Source organism: Nipponia nippon, unplaced genomic scaffold (genome assembly GCF_047370975.1).
Source record: "Nipponia nippon isolate SJK-2023a ecotype South Korea unplaced genomic scaffold, ASM4737097v1 scaffold_8, whole genome shotgun sequence".
NCBI classification, from domain to species: domain Eukaryota; kingdom Metazoa; phylum Chordata; class Aves; order Pelecaniformes; family Threskiornithidae; genus Nipponia; species Nipponia nippon.
Window position 1 is genome coordinate 48,299,364 of NW_028262402.1, and position 24,166 is coordinate 48,323,529.

Genomic DNA, 24,166 nt, shown 5'->3' on the forward strand with positions numbered 1-24,166 from the left:
TCCAGTTATGTATGTCTTCATTTTTTCTTAAAATAAGCAAGTGCTAACAAGCACATATAATGCATTTTGTGTACTGATGTGTGTTTCTCAGAGTAATGCATTCAACCTGCTGTGCTTGTGAGGCAAGCAATTGTTTCACCTTTATGTGCAGGAACCACTACCAGTCTGTTCTGCAGCCAGTTAGCAAGGCCCCTTGGCAAGCCCCTTCCATGCTCCAGAGACCAGCTGCTCTTGGTGGTGACTGAAATAAAGGCATATCCCAAGGCTATGTGTTGCAGTGGGAGAAGCAAGAAGCTGGCTTTCTCCAGCAGGCACCATGTGGCAAATGTTGAGAGTATCTATAATTAGAATAGATTATTCGGGTGGGGGTCATATAGGACATGGCCACGGAGGAGTGGACATTATATCTAGGTAGGCATCTAGACTACCCCATGGAAACTGCCAGGATCAGCGAGGAAACACCAAAGTCACAGCTGGGCTCAGACGAACTGGGGTACCCAAAGAGCAACACTCCATGCCTCGCCAGAGTGAATACCTTGCCAACTTTAGAAGAATTGCTGCTAGTTCTTCTGCATCTACGCCGTTGCATTTGTTCTATCAGTGGTGTCAGCTCTAGTGAAGAACGAGCACCGTTGCTCTTTCTTTACCATTGTGTCATCTCAGCCACCTGACATGGCTGTAAAAATGCTTGTCCGCACTCTACAACATTCAGACTAACAGCAGCTCAGAAGAATAGTCTGCTTTGGATGCAACACCCAAACGCGTCACACTGTATTAGCCAAGGCTCTCAATGCAGAGGAACTATTCATATTAAAAACACTAGGTGCTATAGGCAGATATAACATTATGGACCAGCACCTACAACGGTGGTGTTTCAATCTTTGTGGGTGCATCTAGGCAAGTAAGACAAATAACAGTAGTGACAACCTGAAATGCATGTTAATTAGAATGAGTCCAGTGTGCCCTGAAACAAAGTACATATTCTAAGAAAACAGGACTGCTGTATCAGTTCACCTGGGCAAGCACTGTGTTTCTGAGCAGCAGGCAGGGAATTTGAGCAGTCAGTACTGGAAGGAGCTGCACACAGACGAGGTGTCTTCCCAGTCAGGGGCCAGAGGTTATCTTAAAAACCAGGCTATAAAAGTTTATATCCTTGCATAGGTCATAGTGCGATTTCTCCCACATCACTTTAGCCATATAAACAAGAGGCTTAGTGTAAACCAGTGCCTTGCTTCTGTCAGCAAAGCGAGAGGAACATCTCAGACAGGCTGATTTATCTGACTGCTCCATCCCATTTTAGCAGAGGATAAAACACTTTTAGGAGGTGATTGAGCTTATCTCTTGAGTGGGTCTCAGTAAGTATGTCTAACTTTTATGTGGAGAGGAATGAAACCTTTGTTTTTCTAATTGTCTATGTTTTCCGGTACCATTGCTCCCCGGAGTTACTTGAGCCTGGTCAAAATTAGTTACCCAAAGCCCTTTGAACTTCTGGAGCCTTAAGAGTATGGGTTTCAGAAGCTTGTCCGAAACCAGTGATTTTCCAGTGTAAGTCATATATCCATGGGCCTTGAATATGTGCTACATTTGAAGTACTTTATTAAGCCAACTGCTTTCAAATGAAAAAAGGTAGCAAGAATATTTAGATTGCTGGTTGTGTGTGTGTGGGGGGGAAGTATGATTCAAATCCTGCTGCAGTGCTACAGCGAGATGCAGGAGACCGGACCCTTGTCCCCTGACACTGGAACTGCTTTTTCATCCGCCAGCCTCAGGGGTGCCGCTGGGGCCCCGATGCCGGCTTTCCCAGATGAGCTCGCCGGGTCCGCCCGGCCGGCACCTGCGGCTCCTCACCGCCCTGCTTCAAGGCTGGGACCCGGGAGGGCCTCGGGGAGCCCACAGCCAGACCCCGGGGCCGAGCAGCCCGGCGGGGCACGGGGGGAGCGCGGGCCCGGGGCCGGCCTGGGCAGCGGGGGCCGGGGGTGCTGCCGGCGGGGCCGGGTCGCCCCCCTCGGGGCGTTGTTCGCCCCCCGCGTCCTTCCTGCTTCCGGGGGCCGCCGCGGGGAGGATTTGCCGCAGATGACATCAGCCGTGGATGCTGGAAGCGCGGCGGCGGCGGCGCGGGGATGCGCCGGCTCCCCCCCTTCCTCCTCCTCCTCCTCCTCCTCGCCAGGTCCCTGCCCTGCACCGTCTCCGTATAAAAGCGCCGCCGCCTCCCCGCCCGCCCTCACTCCCTCCCCGCCGCCTGCGGAGCCGCCGCCGAGCGGCCCTTCTCCCCTCAGCGCCCCGGAGCCGCGGGGCGGAGCGGGGCGGCGGCGATGGCCACCGTGGTGGTGGAAGTGGACTCGGAGCCCTCCTGCAGCATCCCCAACCCCACCTCCCCCTCGCCCAGCCTCTCCCACCGCTTCCTGGACAGCAAGTTTTACCTGCTGGTGGTCATCGGCGAGCTGGTGACCGAGGAGCACCTGCGGCGGGCCATCGCCAACATCGAGCGAGGTGAGGCGGCGGGGAGCGGGGACGCCGCAGGCAGCGCCGCGGCACCCCCCCGCCGGCGCCTTCCCCCTCCTCGGACGCGGCCCGGGCTTGCCCCCAGCGCACCCCCCCCCACCGCCAGGCGCGGCCAGACGAGCCGCCGGGTCGCGGTCTCCGGTTCTTTATTCCACCGGGGTCCCGCCGCAGCCCCCCCCCCATCCTCCCCCGGCGGGGCGCGGGCGCTGCGGAGCAACGGCTGCGGGCCGGGCCCCGCCGCCGCTCGCCCAGAAGCCGCAGCGGGCGGGTCGCCCGCCCCGCCAGCCCGGCAGCGAGCCCCCCGCCCCCGCTGTGGGGGCAGAGGGGCCGGGGCGGGAGCCCGGCGGCCGCCGCCGATCCCCTCCGCCCGGAGACAGCGGCGGGTGGGCGTGGCGCGGTCCGCACTGCGGTCCCTATGGCAGCCCGGAGCGGACAAAGGGCGGCCGCGGCGCCGGCGGCAAACGCGGCTGGGGAGGATGGGGATGGGCTGGGGCTGCGGGGCGGCTGCTCCCCGCGGAACCCCGTCCCCCGCCGCCGAACCCCGCCAAACCCAGCCCAACCCAACCGGCGGGATTCGGGGCGTTTTCCTCCTCGGCGGCAACGACTGCCCGAGCGGGAGCGCAGCCGTACCTTTGTGTCTAACTTCGGGCGGTGAGACTTTTCTCTCGGCTGGAGGGTTTTTCAGGACCCGAGCTTTATATGCGCATATATATATATTTCAATAAAGAAAAACCATATGGGTAACAAGGCTAAAACCTGAGTGCTCCGCCTCGTCATTGTCCGGCTACGGGCTGCTTGGACTCGCTGTTTTATTTGTCCTTTTCTTAAGGCGGCGATACAGGAAGGTATCGCAAGTGAAATGATAGTTTAATGAGTTCTCGGTGTGGTTTCTCATACAATAGGCTGCAGTGTAACATGCAGAGGGGGGGAAAAAGCCCCGTTGCAGTCATAGTGGTATGAAGCACAAAGAAAATTATTGCCGGACCCTATAGTTTGTTAAACTCAATTTATACCTGATTTTGTAACATATATTTCTGTTCCGGGCTCATGAAAGCAGAGATTTCAGAAACCTGCCATTGTTAGAGGGGAGGAAGAGACCCTGGAACGGGGAATTGGTAGCAGCCTTGTCATGTAGGTGTGGTTCAGCGGTCCAGCTAGGACTTCATTTGTCTCTATTGTTGCTTTCTCAAGCCTTGTTGCTTTAGTTGGCTATTTCTCTTGATTCTTTTTCATGACTGTTTGTGGTAAAGGACTGCCTCATCACATCTAACCGTGTCCTGTTCACCTTTATTGCTACCATTGTCTCCTAGGGAGAGCTGCTGAGGCAGATGCTTTGTCATTCAGAGCATCTTCAGCATTGCACTTTCCTAATTCTGCCTAATTTTCGATTATGTCAGAAGTGAATGGGCTGTATTTTAATTAAATTATTAAAAATTATAGAGCAAATGGATAAAACTTCTGCTCTCAAGACAGCTGATGTCATCCTTCCTCTGAAGAAATGCTCTTCAGTCTCTTCTTGAAGCTTCTATTGTACAGTTGCTGCTGCATAGCTCTGTTGCTGCTACCTCCTGCCACTAAGCATAACACCCACTTACAGTTTTAGATGTTCAGAGGGGACGCTTTGGCCTTTTTATTCATCATTTTGGATTAGAAGTCACCTCGCTGCTCCTGGTGTGAGACGATCTGATTGAGATTTTGCCTGCTAGGAAAAACCCTTGATCAAATTTTGAGGTGTATTGTTCTGGATGAGTACACTGGGAGTCTGAAGCTTTATCTGCATGAGGCAAACATGGGCTCGACTAATCTCTTTCTCTTTGGACAGTGTGCTATAGTCTGGAAAAAAACCACTTCTTTCAACCTTTATTCTTAACAGAGCTTTAAATGTGTTTTGGGTTCTTGATAACTCTGCCTGTCTTCTCTGGTACATCTCCTGAGTACCATCACTGAAAACTGTGGATTCATGCGCCAAACTGCAGAGCAACGTGTCAAAGAAAACATCTGCTGATAACACATCAGTGGCGTGATGCTACGCAACCTGGTGGAATGCAGAGTCATTTCTTAATATATCATGAAGAGGGAATGGCGTGGCAAGATGCATTTTCAGTAATTGCATTTGGGATGTGACTTTGCTAAGGGAGCAATCCTCCAACCCACCGTCCACCAAAGGAGAAGAGGGGAGTGAAGAGAAAGCTTCAAGATTTTTTCACTGATTTTGGCAAACGCTACTGGGTGTGCCCTGCCTGCTGTCTGATTCGTCCTGTGTCTAGTGGCATTGCACTCCTAAGACTGCAGAAGGAAAGAAATAGCTCCAGTTCAGCCATGCTCCCACTAGCTATGTCTATGCTGTCAATGATCTACATCATTGGATTGACCTTGGATTTTAGTTCCAGATTTACCTCTGTTCTACCCAAACATGATCTGGTTATATAATGTATAGAATATATTATGCTGCTTTATAATATACCTATATAATTTTTGCAACCAGACTGCTGAATCATGCAGCTGCAGATTTGGGATATTCTATCCAAATCCCAGCTTCAGCTTCTACGGCTACTGTGTGCATGGGATGTCTAGTTTTTTTGTTGTTTTTTTTTTTCCTTCTGTTTATTTTGCATATAGTCCTGTGTTTTGGACATTGCTTGTCTCACCAGTCTTGGCTACTCCTAATCAGAATCTTATCCCTACAGCAAATTTGGATTAATGACAAAAGCAACTACGGATGGTGGACAGGCCCTATCATTAGCAGCATTGCTGAATCATGGTCCATATTGCTTAAATGACCTCCACAAAGCTTTGTAGTCTCCCCACACAAGCTTGCTGTCAGAGGCCAGCAAGCTGTTTATCTTCTACCTTCTTGAAGTTCAGCGCTCATTCATTCAACATACTTCAGCTTTGTGATTGATGTTGGTTTACTAGTCGTAGTTTTCATATGTGCTGTACATGCGTGGTATTATATATTATATCTTCTTTACTTTCTTGGTCTCAAATATTCCAACACCTGGAAAACATTAAAGCCTGCTGAGTTGTATTTGTCTGCCAAAACTACACCCGAAAAATGCGCCATATGGCCAAGAGATTTTTGAGAAATGAAAATAAGGAGACTTGCAGAAGAGACTCACTGCTTACGTCCCTGAACAATGATGCATCAGTCAGGAAGTGGAGGTGGCTGGTTATAGCTTAGTTATTTTTCTCTTGAGTGGTTATGAAATGAGTTTCAAATGGCAGCTACTTAATAGCTGGTAGCATATCCCAGTAGTAAGCATGCTCCTACCTGGACTGGGATGCTGACAAGGAAAAGCCCTGGATGAATTCTCCCTGAAGAGGCTTCAGGTTCTTGAAATGCAGATGTTCATATTTGCATGGAGAACCTAGCCGGAGCTGCAATGGGAGACCAGCACTGCAGATCTGGTTTCTCTGCTCTTCCCCCTCTTTCTTCTCCTCATCCTTCAGCCCTACAACATGGCTTCTGCCAGCACGAGTCCTGATGTTTCTGCTGCCTTGAAAGAGAATATAGCATGGGAGGTAGCGTTGACAGTATCGTTCACAGCCTGAAACTCTGAGAGTGTTACCAGCAGGAGTGTTAGTGCTAGTCTCATGGTGAGGATTGGCCACATGCCTCTTCAGGCATCTCCTCACCAAACCCCAAAGCGATTTAATTCAACAATCTCATGCAAAGGCATGGTCAGGCATGTGGGGAGGGGGCACCAGACACTTCCTCACCTGCAGTCCCTTCTGCGTTTGCCAGCTAATTTGTGTAAGTCTAATGATGTTCCTTTAGGAAAAAAAAAATCACTGTAATGTTGGTGTTCAAAATCACAGCAGTGCCTGGACTTACCTGTAGTGCAACTGCCTGCTCATTATTTTTCAAAACTAGAAGATTTTTCAGGACAATTTCAAAATAAGAAAATTATACAAAAATGTTAAGCATGTTCTCCTGTTTTGTTTTGGTTTTATTTATTATTTAGTCATCAAAATCTTAGGGAAGGAAACTATAAATTTGTCTTTTGGTTGCAATGATTTTTTTTCTTTCCCTGGTCATATTTCAATCCTTAAAAATGTGTTTTGGAATAATACACTTTTTGATCATATGTGTCAAGCCTCTCACTTTCTAAGTAGCTGGCGGGAAAAACGGTAGGGAATAGAGATGTGCTGTTTAGTTTTTAAAAGAAAAAAGATCAAACATAGCATTTTCAAATATCAGAACTAGAATTTTGATGCTTCATAAATAAAAGATCACTTAAATTTTAATTTAAAATATGGGATGCTTCAAAGCTTTTGAATGAAGAAGTCAGCATTTTAATACTTTGAATTCAAATAATAATTTGCAACGTGCTAGGTGATGCTGTCTTGTTTTCTCAGAGGGACAAGTACAATGGTCCTGCAATGTGACTAAAGTGTCCTCTGAGTGATTCAATCTTTCAGTTTTTAAATCAGTGTATTGCTATTTTAAAGTCCATTTGGGGACATCAGTAACTTCTTGTACTGTGGCTACTGGGATGTGGGACCAACAGTCCTAAAGCTGGGGCCTTAAAGGATGGTCATCCTTTGGAAAGTCAGATTCCTCTTGCTTGTGACCAATTCCCATCCAGAGTGCTCCTTTTGAACACTCAGCACTTTCCAAAAAATAGCTGTATGCCTTGAAAGGAAGAGAGGCTGAGTTTGGAATTTAGAAATATGCAAATAGCATGAATGCAAAATTAAAACTTCTAGTGCTCATGTGTCAAGCTAGATATGTTTTATATTTTCAATTTTAGGAATCCGATCATGGGACACAAACTTGATTGAATGCAACTTGGATCAAGAACTGAAACTTTTTGTGTCTCGCCATTCAGCTCGATTCTCTCCTGAAGTTCGAGGTGAGTTTTTGGAAGTGTTTGTCAAAGGTGTTGGGGTTTTTTGTTGTTGTTTGTTTTAAGAGCAGAATTAATAAATACACTCTGGAATTGTATGACCCACTTTCATTTGTGATTCTTTACAATGAATAATTTTTTTCCTTTATTTTAAAATATGACTTGAAAATAATGATTTGTTTTAACTTTCTCACAACTTAACTTTAAAATAATCAGCCTTTTAGGTTAGCTTTATGTATATCACCATGATTACCTTGGTAGTAGATGTTAGTTTTAGGGCCACATATTAAAGTTAAGTAAAACTCACTTTTTGACTGAACAGTTTGTTTACGTAGCACCAATCTAGTAGTCCCAGAGACTGAAGATTATTGTGGTAGGTAGAGCACATACAAAAAAATAACCTGAAAGGTTAGCTCTACAGTTTGATAGAGCCAGAAATTGTCACAGCTGTTGTGCAAGCACATTTCAAGCACAACGTTTCTTCCCAAAGGGCTTGGACTTTTCTCTTTCTTGGTATGAAAAGCTGAGGGGTGGAAGGTCTACCTTGACTCACAGGAGCTTTCTTTGGCTTGTATGAGGAAATTAGAAATTTACAGGGCTCATAAGACTAAATCTCTCTTGCTGCCTTTTCTTCAAGCCTGTCCTTCCTTTAGAGGATTCATATAATAAAGAAAAAACCAAACCAAAACAAATCCAATTTTGTGACGTGTAAAATCTTATTTTGTTCTGGTTGCATGGGATTCAAGTGTTTGGTAAGTTCTCTAACATCTCATTACTTTAACACAAATGCTGAGTGAGCATGGGTGAAATTAATCATGGTTTTCATGTAAAAATATATAACTTTCTCAAAGGAGTAGAGGTTGCTTTCATTGGTTGAAATCATTGTGGCCATGTGCACATTGACTAGTACAACCCGGTGCTGACGAGCGTTATAAATTCCAGCTTCAGGAACATCTCTTAAGTGTGGTGAAAAAGGGCTATAAAATGTTGTATCATGCTACTACATCACATTCCTAGGGTCAGTTGCTATACACTGTTGACAAAGAGATCCTGGTGTCTTCCTAGCATGACAGCACTGACCTGATGGTTTCGAATAATGTACCAAAATGTCTTGTGTAACAAAGTCTTCCTCTTGCAGCATAGGTTATAGCAGATTTTGCCATATCTCCCCATATCTATAGAGAGTAAAACATTGTCAGAGTTCAGAAAAAAAAAAAAAAACTCTATGATTCTTCCCCTGATTTGAAAACCAGCAGAACCAATACAACAATGCTCAGTGTGAAGATTTAGAGTCAAGGCATATAGTTCCTGATTTACACAGAAGTAAACTCAGGCCTAGAATACATGTCTTTCATTTCACTTTAAATATCATGAAGCCAATTCAACCTCTCGGTGACACTAGTTGCTTTGTTTTACAGAGACAGTATTCTGATAAGTGAAATTAGCAGAATTTATCTTTAAGGAATGCAAGATGCAATGCATCCCATTTTTAACATGTATGTGTTTTACTTTAAAGCTTCAGGGAGAAAAAAAGATCCTGCATTTCTCCTTTAGCAAAAATATTCCAGAGTGTCTAATATTTTTTGCTGTCTTGTTTAGATGATACATCTTGATACCATTAGATGAATTAACATAAAGCAAATAATCTGCTTTCATATGGTAAATAAAATAGGGTTATGCACTCCTTTTTTCAACAGAAAGATTATAGAATTCTCTAGGAATTTTTTTCTAGGAATTGTATTTTTGGTTGATTTTTTTTCTTGTTTGTCTATACTTGCCTGTTTAGTCTGTCATTGTGTTGAATTACAACTTAATTGCCTGTGACTGGAATTCAACATCACTATGACAAGCAGCAATGAATGTGTTTTTCACCACTGCTCAGTCTTTTAACAACCAACTGCCGAAAAATATGTTGAAAGAGCACTAAGGGGGCCTGAAACTTGGATAAAGGTAACATCCAGGAATAAAGCTAGCCTTCTTGACCAATTTCTTGTCTAAAATTTTGTGGGGAAGCCCCTTGGCACCTCAGAATCCCACTGCACAGATCAGAGGATCATTTATTTTAGTTTTTTTCTGTGATTCTCTGATGCTGAATCTGCATGAAGCTCCTTTTTATCCTCCCTACTGTTTGGTAGGCAGAAGTGGTTATTGTTGCCATTTGTTAATAAAATTTCAGAATGTTGGATTTCTGTTACAACACCCAAATGTTGAATTTTGAGTGTTTAACCAGTGAAATGGTCAATGTTCATACTAAAGAGATGGTTGTAAGTACATATTCCCTTATGGTCCCAAACTCGGAAATTCTGCAGAATTTGTGTAACTAGGTGACCTTTCGTCCAAGGAAAGTACTCATCCAAGGTGACGGGGTAGCCTGTGGGATGTAATTAAACAGCCTTTTTTTCAGTTCTTTGAGACTGAACTCTTTGTCCGACTCCCACATAGGGACAGTTTACTCTTGAGGAAGGGTAGAGTCATCTAGTGTGTCTGTACAGCTCCTAGTGTAGTCAGGTCTGACTGCTGATTGAAGCCTGTTTGATTATAATGTTTAATTATGGTAATTGCAGTGCTGGCTCAGTACATGCTTCTATGCTTCTCAGAGCAGCTCGAGGATATGTACAGCAGCGATGTTAAGGGTATGACTCTTTCTCCAAAAGGAAGCTTGGAAGAAATGGGGCCAACCCTGTCCCCACGCCATATGTCTGCGATATCGAAGGAGAGACATGCGAAAATATGTCTGTCAAAGCATTCATGTGTTTTCACTTGAGGAATTTGAGGTCTAATCCTTCTCCCTCTGTAGTGAATAGCAATGTACATACTGATAGTGCAGGGAGCATGATTGGATCCCAACACTCTTTTTATGCTTTTTCAAGGGAATGGGTTGTCACAGTGGTATTTGTGCATCCTATATTCAGCTGCTGGGCAATTTATGGATAATTTATGATTGCTGAAAAATAGGATTCAGAATGGAAATGCCAGCAGATCTTTTCTGATACCTTGTAAAGCAGCTGAGTTAGCAGACTCCTTAATAATACCAAATCTTGCAGAGATGTTGTTGTCAGGTGCTGGTGAAAAATGAGTAACAGAGCTTATTAACTGGTTGCCAAGACAACAGGCAACATGACTTAAAATGGGTACTCTAGTGCTTGCCTCTGTTTTCCCTGTCATGTACTGATAACTTCCATCTTATGTTAACATCACAAGGACAAAAAAAAATGCAGACAATGAATTGTAACATGTACGTGCTGGAAAAGGAACTTTGTATCTGGCAGTGAGGCAGAGCAAGTGGAGAGTCTTGGAAAGAGCTCTGTTGAAATTGCAGTTGTTACTACCGATCTTTGCTTAATTAAAAAAAAAAAAGTTTTAGCTGCATAAAGCAGCTTCACAAAAGACCAAGTAAATGGGTTCTGGGGTGTGGGTGTGGGAGGGTGAAGCCATTGAGGGCCCTTCTGCAAGCCTTCCCCACACCTGCCATTTTCCCTTCTGCAAGACTTCACCACACCTGCCATTTTGTACCTCAGCTTCCACCTGGGGACACTTGAGTGTTGTGTTGGTGTGTATTCAAGCCCTTGTCTAGATGAAACCCACTTTATTTCAATAGCTGTTCACTAGCTAGTCACCCCTAACCTTCTAAGAAATACCACTCAAGAAATGCTCCATGGCTACTTCGTACTTTGTCCTGTTGTTATGGAGAATGTGTATCTGTGGAAGACGTGTTTCCTATCTGAGCAGTACCGGGAGGTCTCCTCTTGCCCATAAGTCAGCAGTTGGTGACTGTGCTGCCTTAAGTGAGTCCTTCCTTACCTGTGCCCGAGACTTTATTTTTGCCAGCCTGCCTGCAGCCAGGGAGGACCTTGGCAAAGTGCAAGACATGTCTGGTGTCCCATGTTTGGCAGGCACCTGCATCAGCAGCAGCAGTGGGCTTGCGTCCTTCAGGCTTCCTAAAGAAGGTCATTCTTCTCTGAAACTGTCATTATCCCCAAAAGGCTTAACAGCTTTCATTCTGAAAGTTACTGTTTCAGAAGTTACTGTGTAGGGCTGTTAGTATCCTGTGGAGAATTTTTGGATCTGGGAACTTTGGTCATCAGTGCTCACAGTTCCATACTCTGCCAAAGTGGTATATCGTCCCGTTGCCTTTGTCAAAGCAGATCTAAACCCAGTTAATATCACACCTAGTAGCTTGCAATGTGAGCTCGTGGAATCACTGATAAAATCCTAAAGGGCATGGTTTTAGTTCTGTCTTATTGAAAACTGCAGTTCATCAAAATTTGTCAAGTAAGAGGACATAAGTAGTTGAGCAAAACCTGTCACTTAAAGTGAAAGAAAGAGAAAAGATCCAAGAAGTCAAGACCAGATTTCTCATCTGGTATCAGAGCGCCATCACTAATTGCTTAGGAGTTAATTTAGCTTAAAATCTCAAGTAGTTTGGTATACACATTTAGGCACATCCTATAAATATGATTCTTCAGCTATTAGAGACTGTGGTAGCTGGAATAGCTATCGAGTGGAGTCATTTTAGCTCATTATATGTTTAGAGAGGTTAATTTTAGTTGGTTACCAGGCTTGTTTTGTGTCTTCAAGTGTTTGTGCCTTGGAAGAAAGAAAATGGAGGCAAAACAGGACTTGAATAGGGAATTGAGCTGACTCACGCTGCTGCGGCTGTGAATGGTGTCCCCGCAGGGGGCTGCTGCCAGCGATCCAGGGTAGTAGCAGTGGGGCTGCTTGGCGGTGTGAGGCTGGGGACCCACAGTGTCCTCACGGGGGCAATCGGCCAGGGGGCACACACAGCGCTCTCGTCCGCTCGCGAGCTTTTTTTGTGGGAGATGCTAGGATTTGGGTGGCTTAGGAGAGGATTACAGTGTAACAGCCTATATGTTCGTGTACATGAATTGTCGAAGCCTTCCTTTCTTAGTACTAATCAAAATTCCAGAGATGGCTAATAAGTGACTTTATCTTTTTTTTCAGTGAATAAATTGTTGCACTTACGTGACAATCATTCTGGCACTGACTTCCATTTCTGCTTTTTTAGGAATAATCTCAAAGAAAATTAGCATGAATTTACATTGCTGCCAAAACACCAGTACCTGCTGATGCTAAGCTCTTAGCATGAATCAGCAAAATGGCTGAGAGGTTATTTTTAAATGCCTTGTATTACAAGTACATACAATGAGTTCAGTGGTCTTAGAATAGCCCATATCTTATAGGAACAGGTTTTTGACCTGTATGAAGCAGCTACCAGAGGCATGGGATTAAGTTAGTTGTGAATAATGATAGAATTTCAACTCCATTATGAAATTTGAATACCCATTCCTCTTTATTAGAATGATAATTCAGTGTACCTAATGGTATATTCACAAGGGTTATTTTGTTAAGGGTTATTTTGTAAAAACTTACAGAATTGTAATTCTTAATTTGTCCCTTACAAGACTGCTCAGTCTTTCTTTCCTAACATTTGGTCTATGTGGGATGTCTGAAACTGAAGACTTAAAAAATATTTTATTTTTGACTCTTGCATTTACAGATGACCTACCTCTCATCTCTCATCTCTTCCATCATGGATTTATAATAAAATGGGTAACCAGAACATCATTGCCACTTTTTTTAGCTAGTTTCTGGTTGTCATTGGGTGCTGGTTTTGGCTGGGATAGGCATTATTTTCTTCATAGTAGCTAGGATGGGGCTATGTTTTGGATTTGTACTGGAAACAGTGTTGATAACTCAGGGATGTTTTAATTCTTGCTGAGCTGTGCTTACAGAGAGTCAACGCCTTTTCTGCTTCTCACCCCACCCCACCAGCGAGTAGGCTGGGGATGCACAAGAAGCTGGGAGGGGACACAGCTGGGACAGCTGACCCCAACTGTCCAAAGGGATATTCCACACCATATGATGTTGTGCTCATGATATAAAGTTGGGGGAAGAAGGAAGGGGTATGTTTGGAGTTATGGTGTTTGTCTTCCCAAGTAGCCATTATGTGGGATGGAGCCCTGCTTTCCTGGGGATGGCTGAACACCTGCCTGCCGATGGGAAGTAGGGAATGAATTCCTTGTTTTGCTTTGCTTGTGCACGTGGCTTTTGTTTTACCTATTAAACTGTCTTTATCTCAACCCACAAGTTTTCTCACTTTTACTCTGCCGATTTTCTCCCCCATCCCATGAGGAGGGAGTGAGCGAGTGGCTGTGTGGTGCTTAGTTGCCAGCTGGGGTTAAACCACGACACATGGGCAACATTTTTCTTAGATGCCTGTTTTTCTTAATTTTGTTAAGACTTATCTTTTTTAATTGCCTGGATTTTCTGTTACTTTCTGGTACAGTTTAGCAATCACTTGAGAGAAATATTAAATGTTTGTAATTGGACTTTATAATGAGAAAAGACTTGATTCAAAGGCCACTGAAATAATTGTATTGGACTTTGGATTAGAGGAAACACTATCTAGTATTTTTAAGGTAGAACAAGGACCAAATTTTCACATAACGAGGGAAAAAGTGAACATTTTAACTTCTTTCTTGCCAGATAAAAATGATGCTTTACTTGCAGTGAGTTGCCTACCACTGTATTCAGTAACAGGACCAGACCCAGGGAAGAAGAGTCGAGATATTCCTTGCCTCTAGACTAAGTGGAATGAGGAGCATATGTTCACCCCTGTTGCCAGCTCTAGAATGAGAGTAGCCACTGTGGCTGCTGCTATGAGCCTTGCAATAGCATGAGGAGCTCCAGCTGTCATCTACCTTGTAGAGGCAAATGCAAGAGATGCATTAGTGCTGGCCACAGATCCAGATGCTCCTGTCTGTAGACTGCTGGGAGTATCCCATAGTACCTCATGCTCCCTATGAGTAGGTAGGGAAGATACGCACTTCGGTCAGTAATAGCCACAAATAGAAAGCTGGATAGTTCTGTAACAGAGGCCCATGCTTTTGCCTCAAACCCCCAGATGGTTCCACCAAAAAGACATGATGGTTACTTTTGGCTTGTAATTGCTGGTGACAATCTCTTCCTAGGGTCAAGAAGAAAAGCCAGTGCTCCTGATGACCTGGATTTGCATGCTGTCTGTGTGTGCAGCATAGACTCATAAATGAAAGGACAGGACTCTTCTGGTTCTTGGCTTTTCTACTGGTTGGAATTAGTCTGTTTATGATTCAAAACTAGTTACTGATACCAGACAAAATTAAGTTTAAAAAAATGGTATTAAAATAATAACTAATTCAGAAACAAATTTGTTTGAATTTCAGTATTATTTTGATGTTGTAACTTTATGTATTTTGGTACTTGAGAGCTTGTCTATAGTGGTGACATGAGTCACCATCCTGTGTCCCTGTGTCCTGTATAGCTGTTTGTGGGACATTCTGCCCATCGGAACTCTGGGAAGCTTAGGGTTTTATTTAAAACAAACAAACAAAAAAAACACCAAAAAAAAAGCCCAAACAAAAAAACTCTTCCAATGAGACAAGCCATATTCTTAGGCTGTGTAATCTCTGAGCAATTTTAATGAGCTATGGAGACTTTCACCTGGAAGTCCATTCCCTGCTGCCAAAGGCAGCCTTTGGAAGCTATCCCAGTTTTATGGCAGTTCTGTAGCTCTTCTGGAGAAAAGACTGATCCTGGCTTCAGTTCCCATGTGCTGAGTCACAAATAAGTTTTCTAGGTCTTGTAAGCTCTTTATAGTGGATTGAGTTCTGTGCCCCCACTGCTCCTGAGAGCCTAGAAAGAGCAAAAGCAAGAAAACTCATGAGTCAAGATAAAGATGATTTAATAGGTGGAAGAAAGAAGAAAAAAAACAACAAGTAAAGTGAAGGAGATCACTCACCACCTCACACAGGCAGACTCATGCCCAGGCAGTCTCCGAACAACAGCTACCTTGGAAACGCCACCTTCTTCCTCTACTCCAGCTTTTGTTGCTGTGCATGATATTATATGGTATGGAACATCCCTTTGGCCAACTTGTGTTAGCTGTCCCAGCTTTGTCTTGTCCCAAATTCCTGTCCACCCCCAGCCTACTCACTGATGGGCAGAGTGGGGCAAAAGAAAGCCTTAATGATGTGCAAGCACTGCTCAGCAATAGCTAAAACATTGGTGCGTTATCGACACTGTTCTAGACACAGATCCAAAACACAGCACCTTACTGGCTGCTGTGAAGAAAGTTAAGTCCATCCCAGTCAGAGCCAGTAAACTCTTCTAGAAAGGTTTGTTTCTTAATATGCATATGTGTATCATTAAGAAGAGCAGGACTCCAGTCTTGCATGTGTCCTTTCAAAAGACCATAAGAAAGGACTGAAGTTTCCTGGATCACTGTAAGTGTGAGGAAATTGGCATCATGAAAACTGTCCTGGACACATGGGACAGACAAGACAGACTAGAAAAATATTAAAACAGGGAAGAGGGAAGCCTTGCTTTCATCTCTTTGTGTTCAAGTCAGTTTTTTTTGCTGGCATCATTGTTGAACTTCCGGGAAATAAACATGGGATGAAGTCTGACAAGCCCAAATAGAGGGGTCTTGTTTCTGACCTTGGGGCTTTGAAACATCCAGTGCACATCCTGGCATGGGTATTATGGCCATCCAGCATGCTTTCCTAACCTCAGGCTCTGTCCTGAAGTTTTCTTGGTCTTCCAGAACCTGCATGGAGTTTAGACAACCTGAAAAAAACAAATAAAAAATTATTTTCTATGTGACCAGTACTTTAAATAGATATAGAAGGTAATGCCGTCAAGAGTATCTCTGGATAGGATTTAATGCTTGTCTGAAGCTAATAATTTAATGGCATTACTGATAATCATTTGTCAAGCACTATTGAATTTTTCAGACTTATCATTACTAGCTGCAAAGCTCAGATTCTAAAAGTTCATTAGACTTGGAAGATTTAAATATTTTTCAATACTAATTAGTTTTTTGTACATTTAACATTTCCTAGCAATTTCATAAATTTTAATCTTTCTGTCCACTTTTTCAATGATTGTATTACAGAATGCCATTCTTTTTACATTTCAATCTACTATATATAAAAAAGCTTGAAATGGTCTTTTGTTTGTTTTTTATTGTGTCCTACAATGTGAATTGCTGGATCAAATGAAAAAACATAGCACCTTTCAACATAACACATGCAAGGCATGGAAGTCACCAAAAAGAAATAAAAATGGAGACAGTGTATTATTTAAATGACTCCTTAAAAGTAAGGACGAGGTCCTTTGATCATAGCACTGTCTCAACTGCATAAATAGTTTGGCTGCACCAATTGTGTTCCTGAAGAGTCCCTAGTAGGAATAGTTGCTCTGCACCTAACAACCCTCTATACCTATTAAAGCCTGTAATTACAAGAAGAATTACAATTTGTCACCAGCTTTGGTGGACTAATGTCATTGTATGTCAAGTGGGGGATTATCATGTAGAAGGAGACCTTTCCGACATTCTCATTTTGTGTTGAACAGGAGGATCTGATAGTATTAATCTGTTAGGAGGAGCTGTTGAGTGGGGGAAACCCATTTACTGGGCTATGCTAATGTATGTGGGTCCTCCACAACCATTTATAGACAGTAATCACAGGAAAGAGGAGATGCAAAGCATTCAGATTTCCTTAAGCAGTATAGACTTACTATTCAGTCCATTAAACAGTATAATACAATCACGCGTTAGAGCTGTACTTACCTAAAAGTTTGACTTCTGGATTGTTTTGTGGCCTGTGTGCTCCCTTTGTAATTAAATTGGTTTAAACTGAAAGCAAATTCCAGGCCAAGGAATCAGTTTCTTGCAGAGAATCTGGAAGAAACTTAGAGATTTACTTTATTTTACAGGTCTCTACTTTTTTTAGTTTCACACAGCATGTTATGTATTTGCAGAGTTGATGCTCCTCTAACTTTCAGTCCATTCCTAACTTGAGCCTTTTTCCCTACTGATGTTGGAGACAGCTGGACATCTATGAAATTTCCTGTGTCCTCCCATGCTTTTCAGGCCTTCCTAGAGTGCTCTGAGAATCAAATGAGTTTTTAACACAGGGCTTGCTGCTTTCCAGGAGGGTAGTAGTTACTGTGGTATGTTCAACCCAGGGCAATGTTCTAGTCCTGGCATGCTAACACTTTCTCCCTTCTTGTCTTGACTTGTAGTCACAAAAAAGCAGGGCTGACTTTAATAGAAGGGACCACTCTAAAAGCTTTCTTTCACTACTGGAAGTTGAAGAGTGGTGGTGCAAGACAGCCTTATGTAGAGCTACCCTACCAGCTCCAGATGAGCTGGTACCTCTACCCAGGACACTGCAGCCCCACACAGGTGCAGCCCCAGACTTCACTCCCTGGCAGCAGAAGGATCTCATCAGTGATGGGCCTTTCAGAAGACCATCAGGAGGGTCTCATCATGTCAGTATTTAGCTTTGCCACAGCTCTGAGTTGGCAGGGCTCTACTGCCGTGTTTCAGAGGCAGCTTTGGTGTCTCTGCAAGGGCAGTTTTTGCATGGACAAAGCATAGATCAAAGGCTTTATTTTGTGACACTGACATCCGAAACTATTTTTCCCATTTTCCTGATTTATTTTTTTATTTCTTCAGCTTATTTTAACCATTGTATCCTATTCCCTTCTACTTTCCTAAAATGAGTGAAATGCTGAGTTTTGATATTAGCAGATGTTTTCAAGACTATAGAGAAGCTTGTGTTCATCCTAGATGACACTTCCTTTTCTTCCTTTCCCCATGCTGTTCCTCCTGCAGTCTTCCTATATGTCACAGTAGTTTAGTGGTAAAATGTGAATGGCATCTTGTCAATAGTGGCACTTCCAAGCTTGCTGCCTTTCTTGGAGCCACACCACAGCTAACAACAAAGGAATGTTTACTTTTTTAAGAGATGAGTTTAGAAAAAGCTCTGGTCAGGGATGTCTCTGCTCATAAATGATGTTTTGTAGTTTTTCCTCCTTCTACTTCTGGCTTCCCTCTGCTATTAAAAATGTTGGAGGCTACTTCTGGCACTTCCAACTTTTTTGTTGGTCTTCCTTTTCAGCAGATTGCTGTCTCTTTGTCAGTGATTGTTACCTTAATCTAGGGAATGAGGAAATTAGAATTAGACCAAAGTCCTTGCTGAACCCCACTGAAATATTACTCCCTGTGCTATTCCATGTCTGTGACTTACTTGGAAAGATGGGGCACCCTCAAAGAATATTAGGTCAACATTAGACCAACTGTTTTTCATTAGATAGTCTGGGTAACCTGTTTGTTGGCTAGGTGTGGACTGGACACAATAAAAAAAACTCATCAGTAATCCTTGGGGGGAAAAAAACAGAGAAGGTGTTTTCACACCAGCAGAGATGGTTCTCAAACCAGCAGAGATGTAGCTTATGTGGATTTGCCTTGCCATAGTACTGTGACAACAGTTACTGCTTTCTAAGAGGAGTTAACAGGACAGATACGCTCCACTGTGATGACTATTTGCAATCAAATCACAAATTGGCCGTGTAAAGCTTGTAATCATGGTTGCTACAGCTGACAGCACAATAACAAACATTCACTGCTGAGTTTGATGCTTTTTCAGATTTTAGTGTCAAAGGTTTAGACTCTGGATATTCTCACCAAATATTAAAAGAATACTTGAGAGTCATTTTTGAGATCCTGTGAAATAAGAGGAAGCATAGGAAAGTACGAGCAATCTCAGTCTTGCAGCTCTATTCATATTTTCTCATTATCTCTCGTGTCTTTTAAATTGTTACTATTTTCAAACATCATCCTTTTCCAGTACAAAATTAAGTTGTAATAATATACTTCAGGTTCAAAACTTATTCCCACCAAAGTGTCTACATAAAATTCAGCATCATATCATGCAGTTACAACTACTTAATTTAAAAAACTTGAAATTAACAATTAAAAAAACCCCAAAACCCAAACAAACTAACAACCCACATCATGTTTTCTTAGCCTTTCCCTTTTTTGGAAATCACCTGCCATGGAATTATGCTCCCTCGTGCTTTTTTGCCAGTAGATGGCATTCTCAATGCCCATACTCACTGCTGTGCAGTAAATAAGCACATACTAAAGTCAGTATGAATACTTCTGCACTGTTTTTAGGTCATAGTACTTAATGTGAGACATATGTTTCTATTTTGCTCTGAGATCTTGCTTGGAGTTTGAATTTCAGACAATTCAGCTCTGTTGACTGTGAAGGATGAATCCCTCAATGTGAAATGAGCTCGGCAAACTTCAGATCTCTCATAGTCAATGGAGGAAAAGCAGAGTATAGCTCATGCAGGGCAAGAGCTCTCGCAGTTTGAAGACCACAGGTAGTGATCATTTATGAAAATGCTTAACATTACATTAACTCTGCAGAGCCAGTAGGGAGAAAAGCAAGACCATTATACATACGGCTATATTTGTGCATAATATATGCTGTAGATATAGCTGAGGAAATCAGCCTTATAGATCATGTATTGGCTGTATTTTCAGGTTGTCTCTACAGACCTGAGCTTCCCCTGTTTTGAAGCTGCCATATAACCACACCAAGACCTATAGTAGTGCCTCCTCTTCCATGCTGAATTTAGAGCACAGCATGGAATAAAAGACCTGAGACCTAAGCAAGTAGACTCTGACTCACTTGTCAAGTTTCGTGTATCTCAGGTTTTTTCCCCTGTCTCAGTCTGTGCTATGACTGTCTGTTAGGAATATAAGAGTACAGTAGCATGTAGTTTGACAAAGCATTTCAGTATTGTCTGTCTGAAAATACTTGTTCATACAGGTTAAATTCCAGTGTGGTCTTTTGCCTTTCTTAGGGAGGAAAAAAAAAATCATGGCTTTCCAAGTGTAGAACACATGATATATCCTAAATCAGTGACCTGAAGTTTAGTCCTTAACTTTGCCTCTCAACTACATAAAGACTGACTGTGACTGTCACACTCAGATGCTGTGGACAATTCTTGAACTGGATTATTCAGTTGCAGGGATGTAATGACATTTAATTCTTTTTGCCTTGCTTCAGCTTCCCATCAAGGACTGCTCTGCCAAGTGTGTCAATAGGGAATCTAACATCAGTGATTTATGCAGCGTGGTCTTCATTAGAATTCAAAATGAGGCCACCAACTCTCTTCAAATAAGCTACCAGCCAGATGTTAGAAAGTAATCACCACAGGGATCACTCAGCTTGATTTGAAAATAACACTAAAGATGAAAAGCTGAGATTAGCCATTCGCCAATTTGTGTAACGCCTTCAGATTTCTGAGCTGTATTACAAAAAAAAAAAGTGAGGACAGTTTTATGAAACTGAACATCTGCATACATCTGCATAGGCAAAATTTTTTGATATATGCAAATACTGGTAAATGGACATCCAAGTACTTTTCAGTTGATTTAATTGGGGGCAAAGTAGCAGAGCTCTGGATGCTCGCTGGGACCAGGTATCTTTTACGACTTATTAAAAAAAACCCACCCAAACAACAAACAAAAAATCCAAAACACCCAAAAACATAGCCAGCAGTTTATCTTAAATTGTGATTACTACATCACTTTGACAAATTCTGTTTTTAACAAGTGTAAATTATGATTAATTTTACTGAAAACAGAAGAGTCCCTCCAGATCTACTCCATTATATGTTAGGGCAGCACTGGAGTGCTGTTGAATAATTGCAATTTGTAGATCCCGTCTATAGACAGTTGGAGGGAAATGGTTGTGGGGAGCTGGTCTATGGTTTGTAACAGGGTTCCACATAAAATGAAATGCAGCGCTGCTGGGTTGCTGTGGCACCACCTGAAATTAAGCCCAGCAATTCTCTCCTATGGTTTCCTTGCGAGTCTGGGTGGTGCTGGGCTTGGCAATAAATCAACTGACTTCCATTAGACCTAAACATCTGTAGGAAGCTGAGTGTCTGTGCACAGTGTAAGCCAAGCTGGTGAAATACTGTCTGCCATCTCTAACAAAGCTCCATGTCAAGTGGGAGTGAAATGCTTCTAAGCGCTGCCGTGTGTCTGTGGAAATGTGTGCTTTATGATTACTAAAACGTTCTTGCCAGTCCTAAATCCAGGAATGCTTACAGGGTAGAAGTTAAAATGCCATGGGGAGATGAAGTAAATGACATTTTGATTACCCCTCCGAGTTTGGCTTAGTGACTGACACAACCTTCAAATCCTGGGGGAAGAGAAGTGGCAAGGAGTAGTCTTTTGCCTTTTGTCACCTCTGCTGTGCCATCTCTGCCTCTGCATGGCTGCTTATCTCACGGCTGAGGGTTAATTAGAAGACTTTGAGGCTGAAGTTGTGGAAGGGAATTTAAATTGCATCTGTATGGATTGCGATCTGGTGGAGTTCATTAGCATGCAGGCGGAATTCGTGCGCCTCTCTGCCTCTCTTCCCAGAGCTTAAGACTTTCAGGCATTTCCACACTGTGGCAGATCTGTTGTGCCTTATGGGCTTGGCCTGCGTTTTCATATTAGCACAGTTTAATTAGGCAAGGAGAGATTGCTGTGTCTCCAGAATGATCTATGGATACGATAGATCAATATTTATTACAAAGATTCTTTAAAATAAATGTCTGTTCTGTTAGACAGGTTTGCTCATTCAAAGGCCCTAGAGCCATTTGAGAAACAATTAAATCCTCTCTGGTGTGAAGCAGAATATTAAAAAGGATTAATGCTGACAGACCATGTATTCTCTCTAATTTCAGCTGTGTTGCTATTCTCATCTGATACATATGTTTGATAGAGGGAGCTGGTTTCAGAGACCACTGCCCATCCCTTGCAGCACTGTAGAGTGTAAGGGAGGATGTAAAATGGGTCAAGGCATTGGCTAAAAATGATCAAGTGCAAACAGAAATATGTAGCTGTAGAGGAACATACAACGGCTGTGCTGGGAAGAACTTTCAATAGCTTAATTGCATTAAATTTATCCTGGTTATCCAAATTTGATGTGAAAGGTGAGTATGAAGCGGTCCAGTCTTCTAAACACTCATGTCAGTAGCCAGGTTTACAGTGGCTGTCCAGTAAATGCCACATGAGGAGAGCTTGCATGATCAGGTCATTGTTGATTTTTTTTTTCCCCCTGATTTTTTTTTTTTTTCCCCTCCAAATAAATTTTAGTATTCTGAGCAAGGGAAGCAGTTTTCCCTTTTGGGAGCATGTTGGAGCAATATGCAAAATCTACTCATTTGTGAGGATTCACAAAGGACCTGAAACAGAAGCCACAAATCAAAACTTTCAACAGAAAAAGCCAAGGTGAAAGACATTGTGATGTCAACTAATAAGAAGAAATTATATAATTTGTACAGAAAAGAAAAATTTCCCTTTCTAAGCTTTGTGCAATTTGGATTTATTTACATGGTTGAGTTTGCTACTCATGTTATTGTGCTATTCCTTATATATGACTATTTAAATATGTTTATAATATACTATATATATGTTTATAATACTATATATGTTTTAAGAAATACTCCTATTTTAAAATTTGCATTTTTCAGGTTAATGTCTTATGAACTACACAGTAAGGTAACTTTGTAGAAGCGTAGCCATCTCAAAAAAATGCAGTAAAAACCACAATCACCAAGTTAAAAAGTATGCTCAAACTGGCAAGTACAGCTGATTTGACTCTTAAGAAAGAATACAGGTGCATTTGCACAACTTAGAACTATCATCAGGCATAGGTCAGTTGATTAACATCTAGTAAGAGTTCTCCTTTTAGTGTAACTCCCTTAGAAAATTACATGTGCCAGTCTTAAAATGTATCACGGTTCATATGGAAAAAAGAAAAACAACGCAACTCTGCCTTTAATGCAAGACAGTGGAAGCTTCCAAGGGAAATATAATGGCAGTTTTACATTTCTTTGTCAAGAGAAACTATTAAAACTCATAGGATTTCTCTTCCCCAAAAAGAGAAAATAAATTAAATACTGAGTTATTTTAATCTTTGGGGGAAAAATGCAACTATATTGGTATCATGTTCCTTAAGCATCCATCTGCATTGTTTTTTTCAAAGGATGATGATCCTAAAAGTGTACTTGAGTTGTGTTCATTTAATACTGGGTGGGTTAAATGTCTCACCAATGCTGACACTTTGTCATTCTAATGAAGTACAATTCATGAGTGTCTGTAATTACACAGCCTGTGTGCAATCAGCAAGATTTCTAAAGGGACTGTATCACATCTAAAATAACATTTTCTTCATTGCATAGTTTAATTTCACCTGACATTTTGCCAGCCAGGGCACAAGCTTTCTTCAGGAAGCAGCAGAATATCTCTGGTCTCCTTTAGACAAAAGAAGGTGGAAAATTAAGTTATAAATCTGCTTCTCATTATGTTAATGAAATATTACATCATGTAGATCGACCTGCTGTAGATCTTAGATATTTCTTTTATTATTTTAGTAATTTGCTCTATTTGTTATGCATGAAAAATGCTTTTGATAACCCATGTTAATCATACTTGCTAATGAACCAATGCCTACAATTATTGCACTTAAGGATATATCTTCAGAACATACAATGTTAGAGGGTTGATAATCAGCACAACAGTAGCTGAAGACACTGATTAATTTAATCAGGGTTATTTTGCCTGCTGCCAAAGTACAGGAGGATGGATGCTGCCACTGGAAAATGCTGGAGCATTTAACCTGTGGCTATCTATTTAGGGAAAAAATCAGTTCAGCCAGTTTGTTTCAGAAACATTGGTAATGCGAAATGTTTTCTCTGTTATAAACGCAGTAGATATTTACTACCTTGTTCAGATCAATTTATTGTGAAGCAGCATGCCACTTTCTACTGTGAATCTTAATAATGCCCAGAGGCATTCACATGAAAATTGCTCATTTAATTTTCACTGGATTACTTTTCTCATTTAAACAACAATAATAATGTAAAGTTAAGTGCAGAGCTCCAATAGCTTG

The 24,166-nt window shown here is 42.2% G+C and overlaps 1 protein-coding gene across 1 annotated transcript in view; it reads left to right on the forward strand.

Moving 5' to 3' along the window:
* Window positions 1–336: 336 nt before the first annotated feature.
* Window positions 337–24,166, forward strand: part of MAP1B (microtubule associated protein 1B) — a 76,757-nt gene continuing 52,927 nt past the window's right edge. Inside the window, exons 1-2 of the mRNA XM_087742614.1 lie at window positions 337–2,490; window positions 7,257–7,358. Of these exons, the coding sequence (XP_087598740.1) occupies window positions 2,313–2,490; window positions 7,257–7,358 (280 nt within the window). The 5' untranslated portion in view covers window positions 337–2,312. The remainder of the gene's footprint in view (window positions 2,491–7,256; window positions 7,359–24,166) is intronic.